Raw genomic sequence first — 26,767 nt, 5'->3', positions numbered from 1 at the left:
GACGGATCCGTTTGAAGATGACACACTGTGGCTCAATTTTCAAACGGATCCGTCCCCCATTGACTTTCAATGTAAAGTCTGGACGGATCCGTCTGAGGCTACTTTCACACTTAGAAATGTTTTAACAATATAATGCAGACGGATCCACTCTGAACGGAGCCACCGTCTGCATTATATGAACGCAAGTGTGAAAGTAAAGGGACTCCTGACTTTACATTGAAAGTCAATGGGGACGGATCCGTTTGCAATTGCACCATATTGTGTCAATGTCAAACGGATCCGTCCCCATTGACTTGCATTGTAATTCAGGACGGATCCGTTTGGCTCCGCACGGCCAGGCGGACACCAAAACGACTTTTTTTTCATGTCCGTGGATCCTCCAAAAATCAAGGAAGACCCACGGACGAAAAAACAGTCACGGATCACGGACCCCGTTTTTGCGGACCGTGAAAATAAACTGTCGTGTGCATGAGGCCTTATGAAGATGGAGCACCACCTTCTCTTCAAACAGGTGATCAGCAGGAGTGCCGGTATTAGACCCCCGCCGATCAGAGTTTGATGACCTATCCTGAAGCGCAACTCCTTTAATTATATATAAAGATTATAAATCCAGACAGCACTCCAAAAAAAGATCCTTTTATAAATTTTTGGCTATCTATGGAGTTTGAGGGCCAAGGTCTGGGGAGGCAAGCACCATATTATACCATTTATTTGTGCTTCTATAAATGTGTGTATGTATTTTTATATGTAATATATATATATATATATATATATAATATAATATTTTTATTTTATTTTTTTAATGAACAGTTTTGTCACTGGCTTTCTGTCTGAATTTGCAGGGTGGTCTCGTTGGATAATTGTATAATTTTTTAGATTTGGAAATGCAGTTCTCCAGGAATAGACATCAGAGGATTAATACAAAACTAACTGGAGAAAGAAAGGGGGATCATTACCCATTCAGCCTTCAGTTCTACCAGCTTCCGCCTACTGAAAATATTTCTCTCTCAGAGTTTGAGACGTTCGCTATTGAGCGACTTAAACGTAAGTTGTTTTGAAATCTAGGAGGTGTATTTCTAAGTTTATCCTTTTCGTGAGATGTATTTGCCTGTAGTGTGCTTTACCACCACAAGGTTCGGGGAACCCATTCAGCTGCTACATTAGCAATAACAGATTGATTTAGGGAGCATCTAGATCAGGGATGGCCAACCTGAGGCTCTCCAGCTGTTTAAAAACTGCAACTCCCAGCATGCCCAGACTGCCTACAGCAGGGCATGGTGGGAGTTGTAGTTTTACAACAGCTGGAGAGCTGTAGGTTGGCCATGCCCGATCTAGATCATCATTGACATACCTGACGTAACATTTACCCAAGCCTAGTATAGAGTGCAAGGTGGAGCAAATAAACCTATGAGGATTGCCTTAATGTGCACAATTTTTTTTAAATTTTATTTTTTTTAATTGTAGTCTTGAAGACAATAGAAAACCTTGGTATAAGTTATGTGAAGGGTTCAGACGAGTACAATGGAAAACTGCAGAGTGAACTGAAAAAGCTGAAGCTTTTTACTTATGTAAGTATGAAGATGTCAGCTGTGCCGTTTTGCTCAGAATCTCATCTATAATATTTTGTACATGTGAATCTAGAATTTTTATATAGTTTGTTTAATCGATTTATCTATTTTTGACAGGCTACAAAAGTTGAGATAGACGACAAAGTCTATGACGAGCGAAGAAAAGATCACATATCTCACTTTATATTGCGCCTTGCATATTGCCAGTCGTAAGTGTTTTAAATGTTTTTGCATTATTTTTCATCACTGTCTTTTGAAACGTTCATCTTATTTTTGCTAATCTTTTAACCCTTTCAGGACTAAGTCATTTTTCACCTTTCTGCCCAGTCCATTTTTAGCAAATCTGACATAGTAACATAGTACATAAGGCCGAAAAAAGACATTTGTCCATCCAGTTCGGCCTGTCATCCTGCAAGTTGATCCAGAGGAAGGCAAAAAAAAACTGTGAGGTAGAAGCCAATTTTCCTCACTTTAGGGGAATAAAAAATTCCTTCCCAACTCCAATCAGGCAGTCCGAATAACTCCCTGGATCAACGACCCCGCTCTAGTAGCTATAGCCTGTAATATTATTACCCTCCAGAAATACATCCAGGCCCCTCTTGAACTCTTTTAGTGAACTGACCATCACCACCTCCTCAGGCAGAGAGTTCCATAGTCTCACTGCTATTACCGTAAAGAATCCTCTTCTATGTTTGTGTACAAACCTTCTTTTCTCCAGATGCAGAGGATGTCCCCTCGTCACAGTTACAGTCCTGGGTATAAATAGATGATGGGAGAGATCTCTGTACTGCCCCCTGATATATTTATACATAGTAATTAAATCTCCACTCAGTCGTCTTTTTTCTAAAGTGAATAACCCTAATGTTGATAATCTTTCAGGGTACTGTGGTCCACCCATTTAAGTTATTACTTTAGTCACCCTCCTCTGAACCATCTCCAGCTCTGCTATGTGTGCCTTGTTCTCAAGAGCCCAGAATTGTACACAGTACTCCATGTGTGGTCTGACTAGTGATTTGTAAAGTGGCAGGACTATGTTATCATAACGGACATCTATGCCCCTTTTGATGCAACCCCATTATCTTATTGGCCTAATTTGCCATGACCCGTTCTCTAGCATGATCTTAAACTCATGCAACTGCTCGGGCGTCATTGAGTCCATCAAACTGATCATGCTTAGCCCATAATGGTAGTTTGGGCTGCGTTGAAACGCCGACTCCGCCCCCCCCTCCCAGCGGCGAATCAAGTCGGCACTAAACTCCTGATGTTCGGCAAAACCTTCTAGAGCGTCGGAAACTAGCTGTACAAGGTTCGCATAATCAGTTCGATTTGGCCTACCGGATCTCTGTCTGCTCACCAGGGCTCTCAAAGTTTGGCGAAAACCAAAGAGCCTCTGTTGAGCGGAGGGATTCGGTAGGGGACCCGGATTGTCCTGAGCCGATACATGAGGGGCAGGGAGGACTGGCGCTGGCGATCTGTTCCGGTTCTGCCTCAGGAGGTTGTTCAGGCTCCCGAGTGCTGCAGGCATTTCTGTAGGAAAAAAAAGAAGGGAAGTAAAGAATTGTCCTTTAAATAAAACATCCATGTTCTATGCCAGGCATGTCCAAACTGCGGCTCTCCAGCTGTTGCAAAACTACAACTCCCAGCATGCCCTAATAGCTGTAAGCTACCCAGGCATGCTGGGAGTTGTAGTTTTGCAACAGCTGGAGGGCCGTAGTTTGGACATGTCTGTTCTATGCTATGTCTACCTTATACCATAGGGGCTGGCAAAACAGGGGAGCCAAACGCTCTGCTGTCTGAGACAGCCCCTTTTTAAAAATTTTTTTTTTTTACAGTTGTTACAAATATTTACCTTCTTGGTGCCATTGCCTTTCGTAGGAACCCCAGGGCCGCCGTATGGATGTTTGTGGTCCCTGAGGTTCCTTCGGAGCCACTCGGGGCCTGAACCTCCTTGTTAAAATCCCTCCTGAAGCTGTCCCGAATAGATCGCCAACGCATGGTAACCAGTTTGACTATAGAAAAAAAACATAAAAATTGCATTTAGCATGATGTAAGGAAAAGAACAATATTAATGTATTAAAATACATATTGTTGTACTTAACATATTTCTCCTGAGCCGCCGCATTTAAATCCCCCCCCCCCAGGTCTAAAAAATTTTGCGCACAGATGTCCCTCCAGAGCCTCCTGGTCAGATGATGATCAGCGTGGTGGCGGTCGGAGTGGCCCCATAATGATGGACGCACCTCCACCAGTTGGATGAGGAGCAGGTTATCATGGTAGGGACCCCAAACTCCTCATCTTCCCTGGTGGAGCCTCTGGAACCCTGAAATAAAGGAAATAAAAAATTAAATGTAAATCCTAGTACAAAATGCAAATTAAAACTACTTAATCAAGACTTGCAGTCCGGGCTTGGTCCACCTCCCCTGGACGCAGCGAGCCCCGGCAGGGGAGCCGGCCATAGCTGGAGAGCCCTCCGATAATGATGACTAAATCGAATCAAACAGTACAAACTCCAAGCGTTGATTTTATACTTACCGGTCACTGAGTACGGCGGTGTCTTTGATGACATCTGTGTGCAACATAATACCATGCAAAATGCAGATAACGCTAAAGGAACTTGTTTAGGGCACCATTTCCTCATATATCAACTTTTTTTATTATTTTTTTCTGGTGTGACAGATGGTTACCTCATAATATACACACAACGATGCCGCATGCTAATGAGCTGATTTGAGTCCAGCGTGATGTCGAGTCCAGCGATTATTTAATTCACAGCTATAGCCACTACCCTGCCTAACCGCTGCTGATTCATATAGAAAATAACTGTCAATCAGCAGCAGGTAGGCGGGGAGAGTCAGGAGCTGATGAATATTCAGGACTCATCATTATGAGCTGGAGCTTTTCAATACAAGATGTTGGCAGATTGACTGGGTCAATTAAAGAGAATCAGTCACTTATTTATGTTGCCCCTAGTTAGGACACCATAAAACTGGTGACAGGTTCCCTTTAAGATAGATTGGTGCATGCCCTCCTCAAACTTTCTAGAAATGTACTAATAAATTTTTTTTTTTTTTTTTTTTTTTTTTTTTTTTGACGACCCTAATAATAAAATGATTAAAAATAATATTCCAACAGGAGCCATAATCACCCCCATAGTGCCTGCAGCCCCCCACAGTGACATCAGCCCCCCAGTTCCAACCAACCTTCCCCCAGTTCCAGCAGCCCCCCCCCCCCGCAGTGCCAGAAGCCCGCACAGTTCCAGCCACACACATCCCTGCAGTGCCAGAAGCCCGCACAGTTCCAGCCACACACATCCCGCAGTGCCAGAAGCCCGCACAGTTCCAGCCACACACATCCCCGCAGTGCCAGAAGCCCGCACAGTTCCAGCCACACACATCCCCGCAGTGCCAGAAGCCCGCACAGTTCCAGCCACACACATCCCCGCAGTGCCAGAAGCCCGCACAGTTCCAGCCACACACATCCCCGCAGTGCCAGAAGCCCGCACAGTTCCAGCCACACACATCCCCGCAGTGCCAGAAGCCCGCACAGTTCCAGCCACACACATCCCCGCAGTGCCAGAAGCCCGCACAGTTCCAGCCACACACATCCCCGCAGTGCCAGAAGCCCGCACAGTTCCAGCCACACACATCCCCGCAGTGCCAGAAGCCCGCACAGTTCCAGCCACACACATCCCCGCAGTGCCAGAAGCCCGCACAGTTCCAGCCACACACATCCCCGCAGTGCCAGAAGCCCGCACAGTTCCAGCCACACACATCCCCGCAGTGCCAGAAGCCCGCACAGTTCCAGCCACACACATCCCCGCAGTGCCAGAAGCCCGCACAGTTCCAGCCACACACATCCCCGCAGTGCCAGAAGCCCGCACAGTTCCAGCCACACACATCCCCGCAGTGCCAGAAGCCCGCACAGTTCCAGCCACACACATCCCCGCAGTGCCAGAAGCCCGCACAGTTCCAGCCACACACATCCCCGCAGTGCCAGAAGCCCGCACAGTTCCAGCCACACACATCCCCGCAGTGCCAGAAGCCCGCACAGTTCCAGCCACACACATCCCCGCAGTGCCAGAAGCCCGCACAGTTCCAGCCACACACATCCCCGCAGTGCCAGAAGCCCGCACAGTTCCAGCCACACATCCCGCAGTGCCAGAAGCCCGCACAGTTCCAGCCACACACATCCCCGCAGTGCCAGAAGCCCGCACAGTTCCAGCCACACACATCCCCGCAGTGCCAGAAGCCCGCACAGTTCCAGCCACACACATCCCCGCAGTGCCAGAAGCCCGCACAGTTCCAGCCACACACATCCCCGCAGTGCCAGAAGCCCGCACAGTTCCAGCCACACACATCCCCGCAGTGCCAGCAGCCCCCCCACCACAGTGCCAGCCCCCCAGTGCCAGAAGCCTGCACTGTTCCAGCCACACACATCCCCCCCAGTGCCAGCAGACCCCCCCCCCCAATTCCAGCCACACACATCCCTGCAGTGCCAGCAGACCCCCCCCCCCCAATTCCAGCCACACACATCCCTGCAGTGCCAGCAGACCCCCCCCCCCCAATTCCAGCCACACACATCCCTGCAGTGCCAGCAGACCCCCCCCCCCCAATTCCAGCCACACACATCCCTGCAGTGCCAGCAGACCCCCCCCCCCAATTCCAGCCACACACATCCCTGCAGTGCCAGCAGACCCCCCCCCCCCCAATTCCAGCCACACACATCCCTGCAGTGCCAGCAGACCCCCCCCCCCCCCAATTCCAGCCACACACATCCCTGCAGTGCCAGCAGACCCCCCCCCCCCAATTCCAGCCACACACATCCCTGCAGTGCCAGCAGACCCCCCCCCCCAATTCCAGCCACACACATCCCTGCAGTGCCAGCAGACCCCCCCCCCCAATTCCAGCCACACACATCCCTGCAGTGCCAGCAGACCCCCCCCCCCAATTCCAGCCACACACATCCCTGCAGTGCCAGAAGCCCCCACAGTTCCAGCCACAAACACCCCCGCAGTGCCAGCAGACTGTTCCAGCCACCCACCACCAGTGCCAGCAGCCTCCACACACCAGTGCCAGCAGCCACCCCCAGAGCCAGTAGACCCCATAAAGGCAGCCCCCACTGTTCCAGACACACACACACCCCTTCCCAAGTGCCAGCAGCCCCCTCCTAGAGATAGAAAAAAAGAGAGACAAACAGACAAAACTTAATATACTTACCAGTGTTCAGCAAGTTGATAATCCAAAATGGCCAACGATGAGGGGAGGGACAGGAAATTACTGGGCATGTGCAGAGACGTGAACGGTTTCTAATGGATTCGTGTCAAAGCGGAGCCAGGACAAACAGATCCGTCCCCATTGACTTCAATTTTGAGTCTGGACGGATCCGTTTGACTCTGCATCGTCAGGTGGACACCAAAACGCTGCAAGCAGCGTTTTGGTGTCCACCTCAAAAGCGGAATGGAGACCAAACGCAGCCAAACTGATGCATGCTGAACGGATCCTTATCCATTCAGAATGCATTGGGGCTGAACTGATCCGTTTTGAACCGTTTGTGAGATCCCTGAAACGGATCTTGCAAACTGAATTCAAAACGCAGGTGTAAAAGTAGCCTTATGTGGTAATAACTTTAAAACTCTTCTACTTATCCAAGCCATTCTGAGATTATTTTCTCGTCACATATTGTACTTCATGACAGTGGTAAAACTGAGTCCAAACATTGAATTTTTTTTTATAAAAAAAAATACCAAATTTGCAAAAAATTAGGAAAAATTGGAAAATTTCAGTTTCTCTACTTTTATAATAGTAATGACTCCAAAAATACAGGGAGTGCAAAATTATTAGGCAAGTTGTATTTTTGAGGATTAATTTTATTATTGAACAACAACCATGTTCTCAATGAACCCAAAAAACTCATTAATATCAAAGTTGAATATTTTTGGAAGTAGTTTTTAGTTTGTTTTTAGTTTTAACTATTTTAGGGGGATATCTGTGTGTGCAGGTGACTATTACTGTACATAATTATTAGGCAACTTGACAAAAAACAAATATATACCCATTTCAATTATTTATTTTTACCAGTGAAACCAATATAACATCTCAACATTCACAAATCTACATTTCTGACATTCAAAAACAAAACAAAAACAAATCAGTGACCAATATAGCCACCTTTCTTTGCAAGGACACTCAAAAGCCTGCCATCCATGGATTCTGTCAGTGTTTTGATCTGTTCACCCTCAACATTGCGTGCAGCAGCAACCACAGCCTCCCAGACACTGTTCAGAGAGGTGTACTGTTTTCCCTCCTTGTAAATCTCACATTTGATGATGGACCACAGGTTCTCAATGGGGTTCAGATCAGGTGAACAAGGAGGCCATGTCATTAGATTTTCTTCTTTTATACCCTTTCTTGCCAGCCACGTTGTGGAGTACTTGGACGCGTGTGATGGAGCATTGTCCTGCATGAAAATCATGTTTTTCTTACCTTGCAGACTTCTTCCTGTACCACTGCTTGAAGAAGGTGTCTTCCAGAAACTGGCAGTAGGACTGGGAGTTGAGCTCGACTCCATCCTCAACCCAAAAAGGCCCCACATGCTCATCTTTGATGATACCAGCCCAAACCAGTACTCCACCTCCACCTTGCTGGCGTCTGAGTCGGACTGGAGCTCTCTGCCCTTTACCAATCCAGCCATCTGGCCCATCAAGACTCACTCTCATTTCATCAGTCCATAAAACCTTAGAAAAATCAGTCTTGAGATATTTCTTGGCCCAGTCTTGACGTTTCAGCTTGTGTGTCTTGTTCAGTGGTGGTCGTCTTTCAGCCTTTCTTACCTTGGCCATGTCTCTGAGTATTGCACACCTTGTGCTTTTGGGCACTCCAGTGATGTTGCAGCTCTGAAATATGGCCAAACTGGTGGCAAGTGGCATCTTGGCAGCTGCACGCTTGACTTTTCTCAGTTCATGGGCAGTTATTTTGCACCTTGGTTTTTCCACACGCTTCTTGCGACCCTGTTGACTATTTTGAAAGAAACGCTTGATTGTTCGATGATCACGCTTCAGAAGCTTTGCAATTTTAAGAGTGCTGCATCCCTCTGCAAGATATCTCACTATTTTTGACTTTTCTGAGCCTGTCAAGTCCTTCTTTTGACCCATTTTGCCAAAGGAAAGGAAGTTGCCTAATAATTATGCACACCTGATATAGGGTGTTGATGTCATTAGACCACACCCCTTCTCATTACAGAGATGCACATCACCTAATATGCTTAATTGGTAGTAGGCTTTCGAGCCTATACAGCTTGGAGTAAGACAACATGCATAAAGAGGATGATGTGGTCAAAATACTCATTTGCCTAATAATTCTGCACGTAGTGTAGTTACTGTATTTTCCGGCATATAAGACTACTTTTTAACACTAGAAATTATTTTCAAATGTCGGAGGTAGTCTTATACGCCGGGTATACTCAGATCCGATGGTATATTCTAACCCCCATGGTGACGGGGACGCCTGCCTGGGGGTTAGAATATACAAGGCCCTGCCGCTCACAGGAGTATACATTTATAAACTCTAATCCATAATGTTAAATCAGCGCTTATCTCTTTACTAGGGTACCTTACTCTCGGCTCTGGTAACAGGCAGTGCGGGCGGCGCTCGCTCACTGACATCACGGTCATGCTCCTCCCACTAGGCACTGTCATGGGGAGGGGCAATCTGTGGCCGGCACTGTCATGGGGAGGGGCAATCTGTGGCCGGCACTGTCATGGGGAGGGGCAATCTGTGGCCGGCACTGTCATGGGGAGGGGCAATCTGTGGCCGGCACTGTCATGGGGAGGGGCAATCTGTGGCCGGCACTGTCATGGGGAGGGGCAATCTGTGGCCGGCACTGTCATGGGGAGGGGCAATCTGTGGCCGGCACTGTCATGGGGAGGGGCAATCTGTGGCCGGCACTGTCATGGGGAGGGGCAATCTGTGGCCGGCACTGTCATGGGGAGGGGCAATCTGTGGCCGGCACTGTCATGGGGAGGGGCAATCTGTGGCCGGCACTGTCATGGGGAGGGGCAATCTGTGGCCGGCACATATAGCATAAGATGCTATATAGTGTCCTCCATAGATCCCCCTCCCCCCCATAGCAGTGTCATCCACAGATCCCAGTCAATTCCCTCGACTGGAGAAGATAGTCTTGAAGACAGGGAGGGGCTGGGCATTCAGGGGTAGTCTTATACGGCGAGTGTAGCCCAAACCCTATATTTTAAATGGAAAAGTTGCGGGTCGTCTTATACGCCGGAAAATACTACTTTACATTTCCCATATGTCTACTACATGTTTTGGATCATTTTGTAAATGCCATTTTATTTTTTGGGGACCTTAGAAGTTTAGAAGCAAATCTTGAAATTTTTCAGAAAAGTTTCAAAACCCACTTTTTAAGGACTAGTTCAGGTCTGAAGTCACTTTGTGAGGCATCTTTATTAATTCCATCCAGCAGGTGGCTCCTCTGTGCAGTCTATCTGTGATCTGAATGAAGTGTTCATACAGTATACATGTGACTGAAGATTCAGTATATGGTGTAACATGAATCGTCCTATAAAAACCTTTATAATTTCTTCAGAGTTTTCTTTCATATTTCTGTGTTAATTGGTTCTTGCAGTTTCTTAACCTGGGAATAAGGCTGCTCCCATGCCACTACTTTACTTTACTAATTTTATCTTCCGGCTTACAAGTGCAAAATAACCTATCCTACTGCAGTTTACTGCAGAATTTATATTGGCAGACTTCAGAATGATGTTGAAGGGGTTGTCTGTTTTTTTTTTTAAATATTATTGACCTATAGGGACGATGGGTCATCAATATAAAGAAAGCGGATAGCCCCTTTAAAGAGAATCTCTCATGAATGCTCTAATGTAGTCTGTTTCCTTCTGTCATGTAGAGTGGTAATGATGTAGTAGGTCCCATGCTGGACCACTCTATTTACACTTCTCACTTGTGTGAGTGTAGATGAACTGGGGACTCGGGACCCCCGTTCTAGTAAGCTGTAGGGTTTCCAATGGTAAGCAACCCAGTGGACATACATTTATCTCCTATCCTGTGCACAGGTAATAAATGTGTATAGCAGGAAAACCTCTTTTAATCTCACCCATTTAACCCTCACACTTAGGGTCCATTCACACATCCGTGTGTGTGTTTTGCGGATCTGCAAAACACGGACACTGGCAATGTGTGTTCCGCATTTTGCGGACCGCACATCGCCGACACTTAATAGAAAATACCTATTCTTGTCCGCAATTGCAGACAAGAATAGGACATGTTCTTTGTTCTATTTATTTATATTTTTTTTTTCCGGGCCCATTCATAGAAATGAATGGGCCCGCAATTCCGTTCCACAAAATGCGGAACGAAATTGTGGACGTATGAATGTAGCCTAACTCTGGCAACTTCTGTACTATGTATAGTAGCAAATAAAAAAAACATGCGGCATTACTGCTTTGTTTATCCTTTGGTTTAAATAGGGAAAAATTCAGCATCGAAAAAATTGAAATTGCAATTTCCCATAGATGTGTTTGTATAGTGACAATTTCCTTACTATAAATTCAGATATTTTCAGGCCTTCTCACGGTATTATGTTGCGGCCTTGTGCTAAAAAAAAATTCCTCCATCAATCTGTACTAAATATGCCATAATAAGAAAGTGAAGAGAAAATAGAATTTTAAATGAGCAAATTTATTAAAAAGTTTAATTTTGCATGGACATAAGTATTTATATCTTTTGCTATGGCACTTGACATTTAGCTCTGGAGGCCTCTCATTTCTCTTGATCATCTTTGAGCTGTTTCTCTGCCTTGATTGATGTCTACCTGTGGTAACTTTAGTAAATTGGACATGATTTGGAAAGACACATTGCTGTCTAAATAAGGTCTCCGAGCTCACAATGCATATCAGAGCAAAAACCAAGCCATGAGGAAAAAATAACTGCCTGTAGAGCTCAGAGACAGGACTATGTGGAGGCCCAGATCTGGTAAAAAACATTTCTGCTCTACTGAAATTTACTGTGAACACTGTGGCCTCCATAATTCTTCCTAGAGCTGAGTGCCCCACCAAACTAAGTAATCGGTGTGAAAGGGGCCTTAAGAGAGGTGACCAAGAACCCACTTCTCACTCTGGCTGAGCTCCAAAGATCACTGCACCACTCTACCAATCTGGGCTTTATGACAGAGTGGCCTGAAAGAAGCTTCTCCTCAGTAAAAGATAAATGGAAGCCCACCTGGAGTTAGTAAAAAAAAAAAGTATCTGAAGGACTCTCATAATGAGAAACAAGATTCTCTGGTCTGATGAAACAAAAACTGGAATTTTTGGCCTCAATTTTAAGTGTCATGCCTAGAGGAGACTAGACTGCTCATCATCTGCACAATGCTATCCCTACATTGAAGCATGGTGGTAGCAGGATCATGCTGTGGGGGTGTTTTTTAGCGGGTGGGACAAAGAGACTGTTAGGGGTTGAGAGAAAGCTGAATGGATCAAAATAGAGAGATATTCTTAATGAAAATAACAGATTGGGTGGAAGGTTTACCATCCAACAAGACGATGACCCTAAGCTACGACAAGACAGTAGTGGCTTAGGGAGAACACTGAGTGACCCAGCCACTTTAACTTAAGCCTCATGCACACGGCCGTTGCCGTTCACTTGAATGGTTCCGCAATTCGGAGCTGCGGTGTGGAACGGAAGCACGAAGGAGTGCTTCCGCACCGCAAAAAATAGAACATGTTCTATTTTTTTTGCGGTGTGGATGGATCACGGACCCCTTCCATTGGGATGTTGAGTGCAGAATGATGGGTAAAAATATAATTTTTTTTAATTAATTTTTTTGTACAGGGCCGCAACTTAAAGTAGGAGGGTCTGAATACTTTCTGGATGCGTTGTTGTGCCTGAAAACACAACCACGGTTGTGCCAAAACAGTACATACAGCTTTAACACTATGATTCAGGTTTTCCCCCTGTAGTTGTTGTACTGCTTAGTCAAACAACAACACAGAGTCCGTATAATGCATGTTATGCATATGGAAAATGCTTGTGGATCCACTGTGCCAACTAACTGGTTTGACTTTGGACTATTTCTGAGGATGTTGTTCTGGTGGTCCCCTTGTATTTACCCTGTAACCCCTATGTAGGGATATGGTCTTCGCAGCAGGGGAGCCACCATGCTGTTACCTTTTGGAATAGTCCCAGTGTAGTTGACCTGTAACCCACGGGGGTCAGGGGCACTGGTCCAAAACACCAAGGGATCAGGCAATACTAGTAATGTGTGAATCCGTGATACGGGTCCAAGGTCAGGGCTGGCACCCCCACTAATCCTGAGAACGGGCCACAAAATCCCCCTTTCTAATGGATAGTAAAGTTGTGAATGTGCGCTGCTGCTCCATTCTGGATCAGTGGGTGTCCAGTGGTCGGACCCCAGCAATCCGTTATAAATTCACTTTCCTGTGGGTAGAGCATAACTTTATAAGCTTGTCACAAATCCTTTAAAAGGACGACAGGTAATATCTGATCAGTGAGGATACCCTGCAACCCCACTGATCGGCTGTTCCCTGCAGCCATTGGTGTTGGGACTAGCCTTTCAATGTAATAGGACGCACAGCTCTGTTTAAAATGTAGTGGCCATGCTGGGTTACTGCAGCTCAATTACCATTCACTACAATGGTATCTTAACATAGTAATGACCTTTCCTGAGGATCCGGGAAAACCCCTTTATCTCTACAAAATGCACTGAAAGTCAATGTAAAATTTGCAGCAATTGTGTATGTATTGCATTATGAATATCAAGATAAACATTGTTAAATCTGTGTGTATGTAAATTGTATGAATATTAGGAGCCACTGGTGATAGACCTGATCATCGGGTGTAGAGTTTCTTCATGAAAGATAAGTAGTACTTACATAGCACTGCTCATCTCTCCTACCACATGCTGTCACATGGCTCCTGTTAATCCTGATGAAGAACTACCATAGACTGTCATTCCAGTGTAGCCCTAGCCTTAAAGACGGTGAGGGCTACATTTCTGACACGTCTAAGAGTAGAGCTATTTTTACATTTAATGCTCCCTACAAAAATGACCATGGTGAATTGAAAGCTGCACCTTTCTAGTATACCTAGAAATGGTCTACTTTTTTATTTTAGAAAAGTAATTCAGGCACCTGGTAAACGCAATATATACATACTGTGCGACCTGCACAGCACCATTGATCTGCTAGTGCTTTGTCTGCCATGGAGCCTAGGTGATTGTACTCTTAGGGCTCTTTCACATGAGCGGATGCCGTGCGGGTAATCCGCTGCGTGAAAGAGAGCCAAGCCCTGTTCCGGACAGCAGAGACACGGTACATTAACATGATTGATAATGCTCTGTGCCTCTGATCTTCTTACTACAAAATCATGGTGATAACTTTATCTCACTGTGATTTTGTAGTAAAAAGATCAGAGAAGCACAGAGCATTATCAATTGTGTTTAAAGCTCCGTGTCTCTGCTGTCCGGGCTTGGCTCTCTTTCACGGCATCCGCTCCTGTGAAAGAGCCCTTAGTAGTGGTGCAAAATGTGTTTTGTTTGTACTAGTCTGATGGCTGTGGTAAGTGACTTGTAAAAATTACGATTATTTGCTTTAATTATAATGCACTTTTTTTTGGGGTAGGGAAGACTTGAGACGATGGTTCATACAACAGGAAATGGACTTGTTCAAATTTCGCTTCAGCCTTTTACCAAAAGAAAAAATCCAAGACATTCTTAAATTCAATGATATGGAGTATGTTGCTGTAAGTAAATCTATGGTGGGGTATATGCTTGCATGTTTGTTGGTATAAACCATACAGCTCATCTTTTGGCCATCTTGACTGTAATTGTAATGACCTCGGCATTTGACACTTGGGTGTTTTAACATAAAAACTCTTTGACCTAAATAAAAATCAATATTATGAACTGTACAGCAATCCTTGACATCTTCTGGAATTTGCAGACAGTTTTATTGAGCTTTAGCTAAAGCTCAGATTGAGATCTTACTCTATGAAATTCAGATCAATCCTGCACTATTCCTGGCACCATGGATTATTTTTATGTAGTGTACTTTTCTTCACCTTTCAAAGATGTCAGTTACTCTCTTGTATACAGTTAATAGAACGGTTGCATTAAATTTTTTAATAGAACTAGTATAAAAAAAAGGTAAACCGTAGAATATTGCTATATCACAGTGTATCAGGTATAGGGTTGTAGCGAGTATCGAATTATCGATACCTAATTGTAGCGAGTATCGAATTATCGATACCTAATTGATACTTCTGTACCGGTATCGATTCGATACCGGGATTTGACATTTACTGATACTAGGCAGCCTAGTATCAGAGAATATGGCGCACGCTGCCCTCAGCACGCACCATGTTCTCCTCAGCAGCACAGGAGAGGAGTCTCTCCCTCCCCACTGTGCTGCTGCTGCCATTAAAAAGAGAGAGGGGCGGAGAAGGGGAGGGGCTGTGGCCACTGCGCCACCAATGATAACTCGCCCATTAATACAAATATAGGCGGCTGTGCCGTCAGCAGAATCACATAGCCGGCACCCGACCTCTGACAGGGCGCTGCAATTTGCGGAAGTTAACCCCTCAGGTGCGGCACTTGAGGGGTTAACTGCTGCAGATTGCAGTGCTTTGTCATAGAGGTCAGGTGCCGGCTATGTGATTCTGCAGCTGGCACCCGCCTACTTTATTAAAAGGTTACTCATCTTCATTGGTGGCGCAGTGCAACCCCCCCCCCCCCCCCCCCAACCCACCCAGTAATAAAATCATTGGTGGCAGTGGCCACAGGGTCCCCTCCCCTCCTCATTGGTGGTACAGTGGCAGGTTCTGATCGGAGCCCCAGCAGTGTAATCCTGGGGCTCCGATCGGTTACCATGGCAGCCAGGACGCTACTGACGTGGCTGCCGAGGTAATCTCCCTGCTGCTGTGTGTACTATGCACAGGACAGCAGGGAGAGATCCTGTGAGATCCTATTCACCCTAATAGAGCTTTATTAGGGTGAATAGGACAAGGGATGAAAAGAACCCATTTCTTGCCCCTAAGGGGGAAATAGTTATTAAATAACACCAAAATATTAAGTTTAAATCACCCTCTTTCCCAATTTTACATATAAAATATCTAAACAATAAATAAACATATTACATATCGCCACGCCCCCCAAAAATTGGACTATTAAAATACAAAAAAAAATATCTATGCGGTGAACACCATAACAGAAAAAAGAAAAGACGCTCGATTTGCCTTTTTTTTTTTTTTTTTTTTTGTCACCTTCTTTGATTATGGGCCGGACGTTCCATAAAATGCGGAATGCACACTGCTTTCTTGGTTTATTTTTTCGAGGATCGCAATACTTTTTTATGGTATAGAAATTGAATCAAAATTTTGGTATCAAAACAACCCTAAACAGGTATAGTATAACAGAGGTAAACCGTAGAATATAGCTATATCACATTCTGTCAGGTATAGTATATAAAAGATAAACCGTACAATGACTATTTAACAGTTTATCAGGTATATAACATGGCTGTAGGAGATCATACAGTAATTGTAGGTATCAAATATTTGCAGTGAACCCCTTTCTATACATCATATGTTATTTGCGTATGTGACAAAACTTTAATTATCTAAACTAGGCAGGTTACGTTGTGGGCTTTTATTGGCTGGGTGGCTTGGTGTCTAAATAAAGTTGCTCTAATGTGTTTGGGAACTTCATGACTCCCTTGACGGCAGATGTTGGAGGAAAGAAGGATCGGATGTGTTGGATTTCAGTATGCCTTAAAGGGAACCTGTCACCGGGATTTTGTGTATAGAGCTGAGGACATGGGTTGCTAGATGGCTACTAGCACATCCACAATAACCAGTCCCCATAGCTCTGTGTGCTTTTATTGTGGAAAAAAACAGATTTGATACATATGCAAATTAACCTGAGATGAGTCCTGTATGTGAGATGAGTCAGGGACAGGACTCATCTCAGGTTAATTTGCATATGTATCAAATCGTTTTTTTAAAGCAATAAAAGCACACAGAGCTATGGCGACTGGGTATTGTGGTTGTGCTAGTGGCCATCTAGCAACCCATGTCATCAGCTCTATACACAAAATCCCGGTGACAGGTTCCCTTTAAGCTTCATTCACACGTCTGTGTAACATGGTCCGTGAGATACCGGACTGGCATCCTTCTTAGTGCAGGAGAGCACCGCGTCATTGGTTGCTATGACGCTGTGTGCTTTGGGCCGCCTCCGTACAGTAGTACACTCTTATGATTTATATGAGTGTATTACTGTACTGCGGCAGCACAAAGCGCACGGCATCATAGAAATTGTGTTCTGTGAAACAAATACTGCGTGTCAAATGCATTTCATGGACCAACTGCAGCTTGGCTGACCGCAAACCCACTATTATGCTGGGTTCAGACCTGAGCGTTCGTGATGGAGCGCTCTGTATGCGCAATTGTACGGGCGTTTGCAATCACGCATACAGAGACAAGCGAACGCCCATTGTCGCACGTTCCCGCTGAAGTCTATGTATGGGAACGCGCGACAAGACGCCCCAAAGAAGCTCATGTACTTCTTGGGGCGTCGGGCGTTTTACAGCGCGATAGTACGCGCTGTAAAACGCTCAGATGAGAACCATTCCCATAGGGAATCATTGGTTCTTGCCTGTTGAGCGTTTTACAGCGTGTAGGAACGCGCTGTAAAGCGCTCAGGTGTGAACCCAGCCTTATGGTGAATAAAGTGGCCCAAAGGCCCAGGCTGTTGTCCAGGCTTGGTCCCCAATCATTCACATTAGCGATGTTTTGTTTGCATCTTCCAACTCGTAAATCAAATTTTCTGTAGGATTAATTCAGGCTTAAAGAGTGCCCTTTTGACTGTTCCAAAATGGACTGCATACATTATATTGTTCTTTCTGTGTTGCGTAAGATCTTTTAAGTGAACCAGTTGCTGCCTCAGTGAGTTGCCAGCTTTAACGCAGACAGACAATGATTCAGATATGTGGATGACGCCTGGCTTAAAATTCCAAAACATGAAGTACAAGCTGCTTCAGTGGGTACAACATCTTGCCTCCATGACAGAAGCACGGGGCACCAGTATTTCTTGTACAAGCCATGGTAATTGAGAAAGCCACTCAGATGACTATCTTGAAGAAAAAATACAAGTCCAGTTGTTTTGACTTATCATTCATTTGAATTTAAATCCATGGCAATGTACACAATTCCTCTTCTAAAACACAAGTACAATGAGAATGAACTTGGTAACAGACTGGTAGGGGGAGAGGAACATTTCTGCAAGATCTACTGTGACCTAGATGAATGAGAACCTTCAGAGATATAGAGACATATACGGTATACGTTTATATGCACATATGAATAATTTATTTACATACAGACATTACACATATATATCTTTAACATATTTACACACATCTATATAAGCATACACACTTCTATTTACTTTGTACACAGGAGCCTTTATCTTTTGATGCAGGGAGAGCTGACGTCTAAGTCCTTCCAGGTGTGGGAGAGGTGTCATGCAGCTATACAGTAGAGAAAGGCCGGCACCACTCCTGCAGAAATGAAGCAGCTTCTTCTCTCTTCACCAGCCTGATCCTGCAGGAAGACTTTGATCTGCACTTTGGGCAGCCATGGGCCACCCTGGAGCCTCGGGCCCCTGGCTGCCGCCCAAAATGGCCTTATTGTAATCCGCCATTGATCACTGAAAGCAGGCTTATTCCCACAGAAGGTCATTTTCTGACAGGAGTATTGGCAACAGTTAATGTGTACAGCCCCTTTAATACTTGTGGGGATCCCATTTAGAATGATCTTTTGATATATTGTAAGAGGATGACATTGTGTTCTGGGATCTTGGCTCACTACTGATTGGAATAATGTTACCAGTATTTGGCCTGTATAATTAATGCTACAGTGCTGTGGTGGACAAAAACGTGGTTAAAAACATACCTTTGGTATAGTTTTGTGCATTTGCTATTGCCAGAAAATGTTTGTTTTATGTGAAAATTTGGAACAAAGTGCCCAATAGGACGTTTCCAAATTTCTCGAGATCCCAAGCAAGCCTATTCAGAGAACCCAGTATCTCCCCTATGTGCTTCTAACACCCTGAGATGTCTCCAATGCCCTTCCCCTCTATCTGTGAGGTCGCCTCTCTGGTATCTGCCTGTGCACCACAATACATAGTAAGGGCATAGGCCTTACTCTATGTACTGCACATGCACAGCGCCACTAGCCTCATCACTGTCGGAGCGCAGTGATCTTGCAGTAGGCAGGCTTGGTCTATCTGAATAGGCAGTCTTCGGTTCTTTGAAAGTTTGGAAACACTTTGCTGGGCACTTTGGGGGTCATTTATTAAGCTGAAAGACAACTATATTAGGAGTATTTCAGGGGCAGAATGCGGTGCAACAGTTAGCTAATTCTTGCCGAATTGAAGCTGTATCTCCTCCAGATCCTAATTTAGTTAATGGTGCCAGCGGCCATTCCTTTGGCATCTGGCGGTGCTAGATCCGGAGAATTCCGGCAAGCTGTTCTCAGCCGGAACAGCCTGCTGGAATGTCTGCTGCAGATATGAAATTAGCCTAAGCCCCTTAACCCCCTTAAGGACTCAGCCCTATTTCACCTTAAGGACTTCGCCATTTTTTGCAAATCTGACCAGTGTCCCTTTAAGTGCTCATAACTTTAAAACGCTTTGACTTACCCAGGCCGTTCTGAGATTTTTTCGTCACATATTGTACTTCATGACACTGCTAAAATTGGGTCAAAAAAGTAATTTTTTTTGCATAGTTTCTCTACTTCTGTAATACCCCCAAAAATTGTGATGACTTTACATTCCCCATATGTCTACTTCATGTTTGTAGCATTTTGGGGATGTTACAAGGCTTAGAAGTTTAGAAGCAAATTTTGAAATTTTTCAGAAATCTTCAAAATCCCAATTTTTATCGGAATAATGGAGACATTTCCGGATGGCCTCAAACTGGGGACGTGTCATGGCCATACTGTACAGTGGGGTCTGGTATAGGACGTCCCCACTCCAGTATTGCCTGACACTGGGTTTTTGGACTAGACTCATATGCAGCACGAGGCCCCAAAATGTCCTCATCTCGGCTGCACTGACCTGGCTTCCAGCCACCAGGTCTAGCCAAAAATGAGCCTGGGTTTTGAGCGACGAACTGTTGGGCGTACAGATTTGTCTGCTCCACCATCAGATTCACCAGTGGGTTACTGAAAAAAAAACTAAAATAGTCTATTTCAGTAAACCCCACTGTGGGAATCTGGATTCCAGGATTGCCAGCAAAATCCGGAATCTCAGGCTCAAAGTCCACTGGGGGACACCAGCTAAGTTCATCGGCAGTGAGCTCCGGTGAACTTATTTGGTGGGCCGGGAAACCAGTACGAACCCCAGGGCGGCTCGTACTAGGGTGGGCCACAGGATCCCTAGCATGTGGGGCCCCCGTCTCCGCCGCCTTGGTTGCTCATCGTCATTCGATGATGATGAGGAGGATGCGGATGATAAAAGGAATGTGGGGTCATCCTCATCCTCATTGGGGCTCTGAGTCGGAGGCAATCTGGGCGTATGCCTCCTCGGCCGAGAACACCCGGCGGGCCATGGGTGTGTGTGCGTGTGCGGCAAACTTTATTATATGTGCGTGTGTGTGGGGGCAACGGGTGTTCGTGTACTAAGAAAGGAAAAAAAAAAAAGGGGCAAGTGTTAGAAAAAAAATAAAAAAAAGTTCTAAGTTGCTGATCAGCGGTGGGGCGGGCGATGCACTAACAGTGGCCGGACGATAAAAGTGCCAGACAGTCAGCGCACGCAGAAAAAATAAAAATAAAAAAAGTGGTAGTAAGGGGGCTGGTGGCAGGGGGGTCTGGGGTCTGATAGATGGATCAAGAAAGTTTTGTGTAAAATTTTATTTTATTTCCCCCCCCCCCCCCCCCCTAACTTACTTTTCCCTTCTTTCCCTTCCTAATGGTGCCTCTCCCTCACTGACCCTAACTTACCTGGGTGGCGATGGGTGCAGGAGGGTGATGGATTACGATTAGGGGGAGCTGGTGCTGCACGGTCAGGGTGCTGGACAGGAAGAGGAGGGGGGAGAGGAGCGCAGGAAGTTTGAATCTCGCGCCTCTCTCCCCTGCACCAATCAGCACCCTGGACAGCAGTGTTCAGCACCAGGGCCAGCACCGCCTCTCCAAATCTTCGTACTTCGATTGGTGGTGTGTAATCACGCCACCGATCGCAGTCAGTCTTATACCGGTTCATCGGGTGACAGGACACCTGAATGGACCGGAAACGCAGAAAACCGCAGGTCTGAATTGACCTGCAGTTTTCTGCGATCGTCGATACGGGGGGGGGGGGGGGGGGGGGTGATTTCAGCTGGCATCCCGTTCCGATTAACCCCCGCGGCGCCGGAATCGCGATTTCAAGCCATGACGTACCGGTACGTCATGGGTCCTTAAGGATTCGGGATCCATGCCGTGCCAGTACGTCATGGGTCCCTAAGGGGTTAAAGGGAACCTGTCATGTGGGTATTTGATTATAATCTAACTAATTATATACAATCATTAACTACTAAAAACTACCTTAGATGTATTCACTTACTGGTGTGACAGATGGTTACCTCATAATATATACACCAAGATGCTGCATGCTAATGAGCTGATTCTAGTCCGGCGTGATGTCATTGAGTCCAGCGTATATTTAATTCAGAGCTATAGCCACTCCCCTGCCCACCTGCTGCTGATTCCTATGGAAACAAACTGTCATTCAGCAGCAGGTGGGCGGGGAGAGTCAGGAGCTCATGAATATTCATGTCTCATTATCAGCTGGAGCTTTTCAATACAAGATGTTGGTATGGCGAATGCTGTATTGGAAAAAAATTCCAACTACCTGAATCACTTTCTTTTTCACTGTGTCTCCTAAATATAATATAAATACTATAATATAATACTTTTTTTTTTTTTTTTTTCTTTCTTTCTTTTTTAAATAAAAGCAGCCCGGAGTGTTACTATTATGAAGTGTAGCTTGCCCAGTGAAAAAATTACCCCTTAAAGAAATGGAAATATCAAAAAGTTATGAGTGTCAGAATATGGCAATGCAGAAGAGGTTTTTATTATTCATAAGAGTAGAAGAAGTAATAAAAGCTATATAGTGTTAGTATCACTGTAATCGTAATGATCCATATAAGATGAGGTAAATTGGTGCAATTAAAAGACTCAGCTTGTCCGGCTAAAAACAGGACATCATATGCTATGTGACCATAAATATAAAGTGACCATAAATATAAAAAAAAAAAAAAAAAAAGTTATGGGTCTTGGAAAATGGGGAGGGAAAAATGAAAATTGGCCTGGTCTTGATAGGGTTAAAGAACTTTTCACATTACATTCCCTCCTGTGTTGATGATGCCCCTGGCTTAACAGCCGATTACCAAGGGTTAAAAAAGCCAACTTTTATGTATAATGGGATTATTACATCCACTGTAACCGTAGAAAATAGCACTGTTTGTTTGTTACTATACAGTTGTGTAATTTTCAGTGTAAGGCCTCATGCACACGGCCGCGTTCCGCGGCAGAGAGCGGACTGTGGAAACCCGGCCGGGATTCCTCCTGACAGCATGAGCGCACGCCGTCATTGGTTGCTATGACGCCGTGTGCTTCATGCAGCCGCTGCTGTACAGTAATACAGTGGGTTTCCACGGTCCGCTCTCGGCCGCAGAACACGGCCGTGTGCATGAGGCCTAAGAAAGAGAAATTTCACGTGGGAATGCAAAGCCAAGTAAGGATACTAGCAGTAATTGAGGACATTGTTGCAGGCCTTCTATATAGGGATTCCTTAATTAACCACTTCAGCCCCCCTAGCTGAAACACCCTTAATGACCAGGCCACTTTTTACACTTCTGCACTTTACTACTTTCACCGTTTATTGCTCGGTCATGCAACTTACCACCCAAATGAATTTTACCTCCTTTTCTTCTCACTAATAGAGCTTTCATTTGGTGGTATTTAATTGCTGCTGACATTTTTACTTTTTTTGTTATTAATCGAAATTTAACGAATTTTTTGCAAAAAAATGACATTTTTCAGTTGTAATTTTTTTTGAAAAAAAAACGACATCCATATATAAACTTTTTGATAAATTTATTGTTCTACATGCCTTTGATAAAAAAAAAAATGGTTTGGGTAAAAGTTATAGCGTTTACAAACTCTGGTACAAAAATGTGAATTTCCGCTTTTTGAAGCAGCTCTGACTTTCTGAGCACCTGTCATGTTTCCTGAGGTTCTACAATTCCCAGACAGTAGAAAAAAACCACAAATGACCCCATTTTGGAAAGGAGACACCCTAAGGTATTCGTTGATGGGCATAGTGAGTTCATAGAACTTTTTATTTTTTGTCACTAGTTAGCGGAAAATGATGATGATTTTTTATTTATTTTTTTTCCTTACAAAGTCTCATATTCCACTAACTTGTGACAAAAAATAAAAACTTACATGAACTCACTATGCCCATCATGAAATACCTTGGGGTGTCTTCTTTCCAAAATGGGGTCACTTGTGTGGTAGTTATACTGCCCTGGCCTTTTAGGGGCCCAAATGCGTGCAAAGTAGTTTGCAATCAAAATGTGTAAAAAAATGGCCTGTGAAATCCAAAAGGTGCTCTTTGGAATGTGGGCCCCTTTGCCCACCTAGGCGGCTAAAAAAGTGTCACATGTGGTATCGCCGTACTCAGGAGAAGTTGAGGAATGTGTTTTGGGGTGTCATTTTACATATACCCGTGCTGGGTGAGATAAATATCTTGGTCAAGTGCCAACTTTGTATAAAAAAAAAAAATGGGAAAAGTTGTCTTTTGCCGAGATATTTCTCTCACCCAGCATGGGCATATGTAAAATGACACGCCAAAACACATTCCCCAACTTCTCCCGAGTACGGGGATACCACATGTGACACTTTTTTGCAGCCTAGATGCACAAAGGTGCCCAAATTCCTTTTTAGGAGGGCATTTTTAGACATTTGGATCCCAGACTTCTTCTCACGCTTTAGGGCCCCTAAAAAGCCAGGGCAGTATAAATACCCGACATGTGACCCCATTTTGGAAAGAAGACACCCCAAGGTATTCAATGAGGGGCCTGGCGAGTTCATTGGAAAAAAAAATTTGGGACATAAGTTAGCGTAAATAGTTTTTTTATTATTTTTTTTTCCCCTCACAAAGTCTCACATTCCGCTAACTTGGGACAAAAATTTCAATCTTTCATGGAATCAATATGCCCCTCAGCGAATACCTTAGGGTTTCTTCTTTCCAAAATGGGGTCATTTGTGGGGTGTTTGTACTGCCCTGGCATTTGAGGGTCTCCGCAATCATTACATGTATGGCCAGCATTAGGAGTTTCTGCTATTCTCCTTATATTGAGCATACAGGTAATGAGATTATTTTTTCTTTTCCGTTCAGCCTCTCGGCTGAAAGAAAAAAATGAACGGCACATATTTCTTCATTCACATCGATCAATGTGGATGAAAAAATCTCTGCCAAAAAAAAAGAGGGGAAAGGCGTCTGCCAGGACATAGGAGCTCCGCCCAACATCCATACCCACTTAGCTCGTATGCCCTGGCAAACCCGATTTTCTCCATTCACATCAATCGATGTGGATGAATAAATCAGTGCCGGAATTTTTTTTTATTTTTATTTATATACAAAGTGTTTGCCAAAGCATATGAACACCGCCGCCTCCTCAGCTCATATGCCTCGGCAAACGTATCTTTTACTGCAGAGGAGAAATCTCGTCTTGCAGCGCCGCATACACCGACTTTTGTGTAATCTGACAGCAGCGCAATGCTTCTTTCAGAATGCACATCAGTGCTGAAGCTAGTCGATCGGTTGGATCACCTGGAAGGTAAAAAAACCAAAACTAAACAAAAAAGAAAAAAACAGGCCGCAACGCAATACATTTTATTAACTTTATAATAACAGAACATATAAACTTTATTTAACGTTTGAAACTGAACGTTAACTTTTTTGCTTACTGGTGTGTTTTTTTTTTTTTTTTTTTTTTTTTTTTTTTTTTTTTTTTTTTTAAACCTTTTTATAGGACAAACCTCTCCTTCCCCATGGGACAAAGCGCAAATCGCCCAAAGATGTGGCGAAGTACATTATGCCCTTTGTCCCAGGTGAAAGGAGATGTTTTCAGCAGCTCTGTGTGTGAATGGGCCCTAATAGCCCTGTGTGCCTGTCCTGTGAGATGTGATCCCTATGCTAGGTGTACCTGTGTGTGGTACTTCCGGAAACACTCCCCTAAGCATAGGGCAGGGCAGTCAGGACAGAAATAGCGGGTGTCACGCCTTACTCCACTCCTGCTACAGACACGACATCTTTTTCGGGGTGACGGTTGGGTTGAGGTACCGGCAACGACATTGGGGAAATGTCGCTCGTGTAGACGGCTAACTACACTGGTGGATGGGGCCACGGAACAGGAGGTTCTCGATGATCTCTTCCTGAAATTTGAGGAAGGATCCTGTTCTTCCAGCCTTACTGTAGAGAACAAAACTATTATATGCAGCCAATTGAATCAAATATACAGACACCTTCTTGTACCAGCGTCTGGTGCCTCGGGAAACTAAATACGGAGCCAACATCTGGTCATTGAACTCCACCCCTCCCATGTGAAGGTTATAGTCGTGGACTGAGAGGGGCTTTTCAATGACACTGGTTGCTCTCTCAATTTGGATTGTTGTCTGCTTGAATGGAGGAGAGCATGTAAACGTCACTCTTATTTCACCGCGAGCATTTCTTGGTTACACAAGGCAGCCCTCTCCCCCCTTGCAAGACGGGTGGTAACGAGCCGTTGGGGGAAGCCCGCGCGGTGCCACAGCAGCCAATCTGTTCTAGGAACAAATGCCTGAAGAGGGCCAGACTTGTGTAGAAATTGTCCACATAAAGATGGTACCCCTTGCCAAATAAGGGTGACACCAAGTCCTAGACTGTCTTCCCACGGCTCCTACAGATCCAAAATTTGTGGGTATAGCCTGTGGCCCTTTCACAGAGCTTATACAATTTGACCCCATACCGGGCGCGCTTGCTTGGGATGTATTGTTTGAAGCCAAGGCGCCCGGTAAAATGTATTAGGGACTCGTCTACGCAGATCTTTTGCTCAGGGGTATACAAATCTGCAACTTTCTGGTTGAAGTGGTCTATGAGGGGCCGAATTTTGTGGAGCCGGTCAAAAGCTGGGTGGCCTCTGGGACGGGAGGTGGTGTTGTCGCTAAAGTGCAGGAAACGCAGGATGGTCTCAAATCGTGTCCTGGACATAGCAGCAGAGAACATGGGCATGTGATGAATTGGGTTCGTGGACCAATATGACCGCAATTCATGCTTTTTGGTTAGACCCATGTTGAGGAGAAGGCCCAGAAAAATTTTAATTTCGGAAACTTGGACTGGTTTCCACCGGAAAGGCTAGGCATAGAAGCTTCCCGGGTTGGCGGATATAAATTGTGTGGCATACCAATTTGTTTCTGCCACAACTAAGTCCAAGAGCTCCGCAGTCAAGAACAGCTCAAAAAATCCCAGGGCCGAACCGATCTGAGCTGTCTCAACCCGAACTCTAGACTGGGCGGTGAAAGGGGGAACTACAGGTGCGGCTGAAGTTGGGGACTGCCAATCAGGGTTTGCCAGCACCTCAGGGATTCTAGGGGCTCTACGGGCCTGTCTGTGCGGTGGCTGCGACGGGGTAACTACTGCTCGTGCCACCGTACCAGCTTCAACTGCCCTTCTGGTGCTCGCCACTTCACCATGTTGTACGGCAGTGCTGGTACTAGGTCCAGGATGGGCTGCGCTGCTGGTGTATGCCTCACCACGTAATCGGACAGCGCCAGCCCCACTCTGCTGCCCTTGAAACGTATCCTGCGCAACCTGTGGTCTAGCGTCACTGGGCCGGTTACGCCGGTGCTATCAGGGACCTCAACCTCCTCGTCCGAACTTTGTGTCATACTGCCACTGCTTTCTACAGGTTCATATTCTGACCCGCTAGATTCATTAAATGAGGGTTCCCATTCCTCATCCGACTGGGTCAGAAGCCTGTAGGCCTCTTCAGAAGAATACCCCCTGTTTGACATTTGGGCTACTAAATTTAGGTTTATTCCCTGAGACTACCCAAGAAAAAAAGCAAGCCCGTC

At 45.2% G+C, this 26,767-nt stretch overlaps 1 protein-coding gene across 3 annotated transcripts in view; it reads left to right on the top strand.

The window, feature by feature from the left end:
• Window positions 1-26,767, top strand: part of PRIM2 (DNA primase subunit 2) — a 203,700-nt gene that overhangs the window by 5,192 nt on the left and 171,741 nt on the right. For 2 of the 3 annotated variants that reach the window (XM_044291652.1, XM_044291653.1), the window contains exons 2-5: window positions 843-1,044; window positions 1,465-1,568; window positions 1,686-1,777; window positions 14,236-14,356. In XM_044291652.1, coding sequence (XP_044147587.1) covers window positions 885-1,044; window positions 1,465-1,568; window positions 1,686-1,777; window positions 14,236-14,356 — 477 coding nt within the window. In that variant the 5' untranslated portion in view covers window positions 843-884. Of the gene's footprint in view, window positions 1-842; window positions 1,045-1,464; window positions 1,569-1,685; window positions 1,778-14,235; window positions 14,357-26,767 lie in introns of those variants that run through there. The other variant, XM_044291654.1, reaches the window with a different exon arrangement.

This window comes from Bufo gargarizans, chromosome 4, assembly GCF_014858855.1.
Source record: "Bufo gargarizans isolate SCDJY-AF-19 chromosome 4, ASM1485885v1, whole genome shotgun sequence".
In the NCBI taxonomy this organism is placed as follows: Eukaryota; Metazoa; Chordata; class Amphibia; order Anura; family Bufonidae; genus Bufo; species Bufo gargarizans.
The sequence above is the reverse complement of the archived record's forward strand: the minus strand, read 5'-3'. Positions and strand labels throughout refer to the sequence as shown.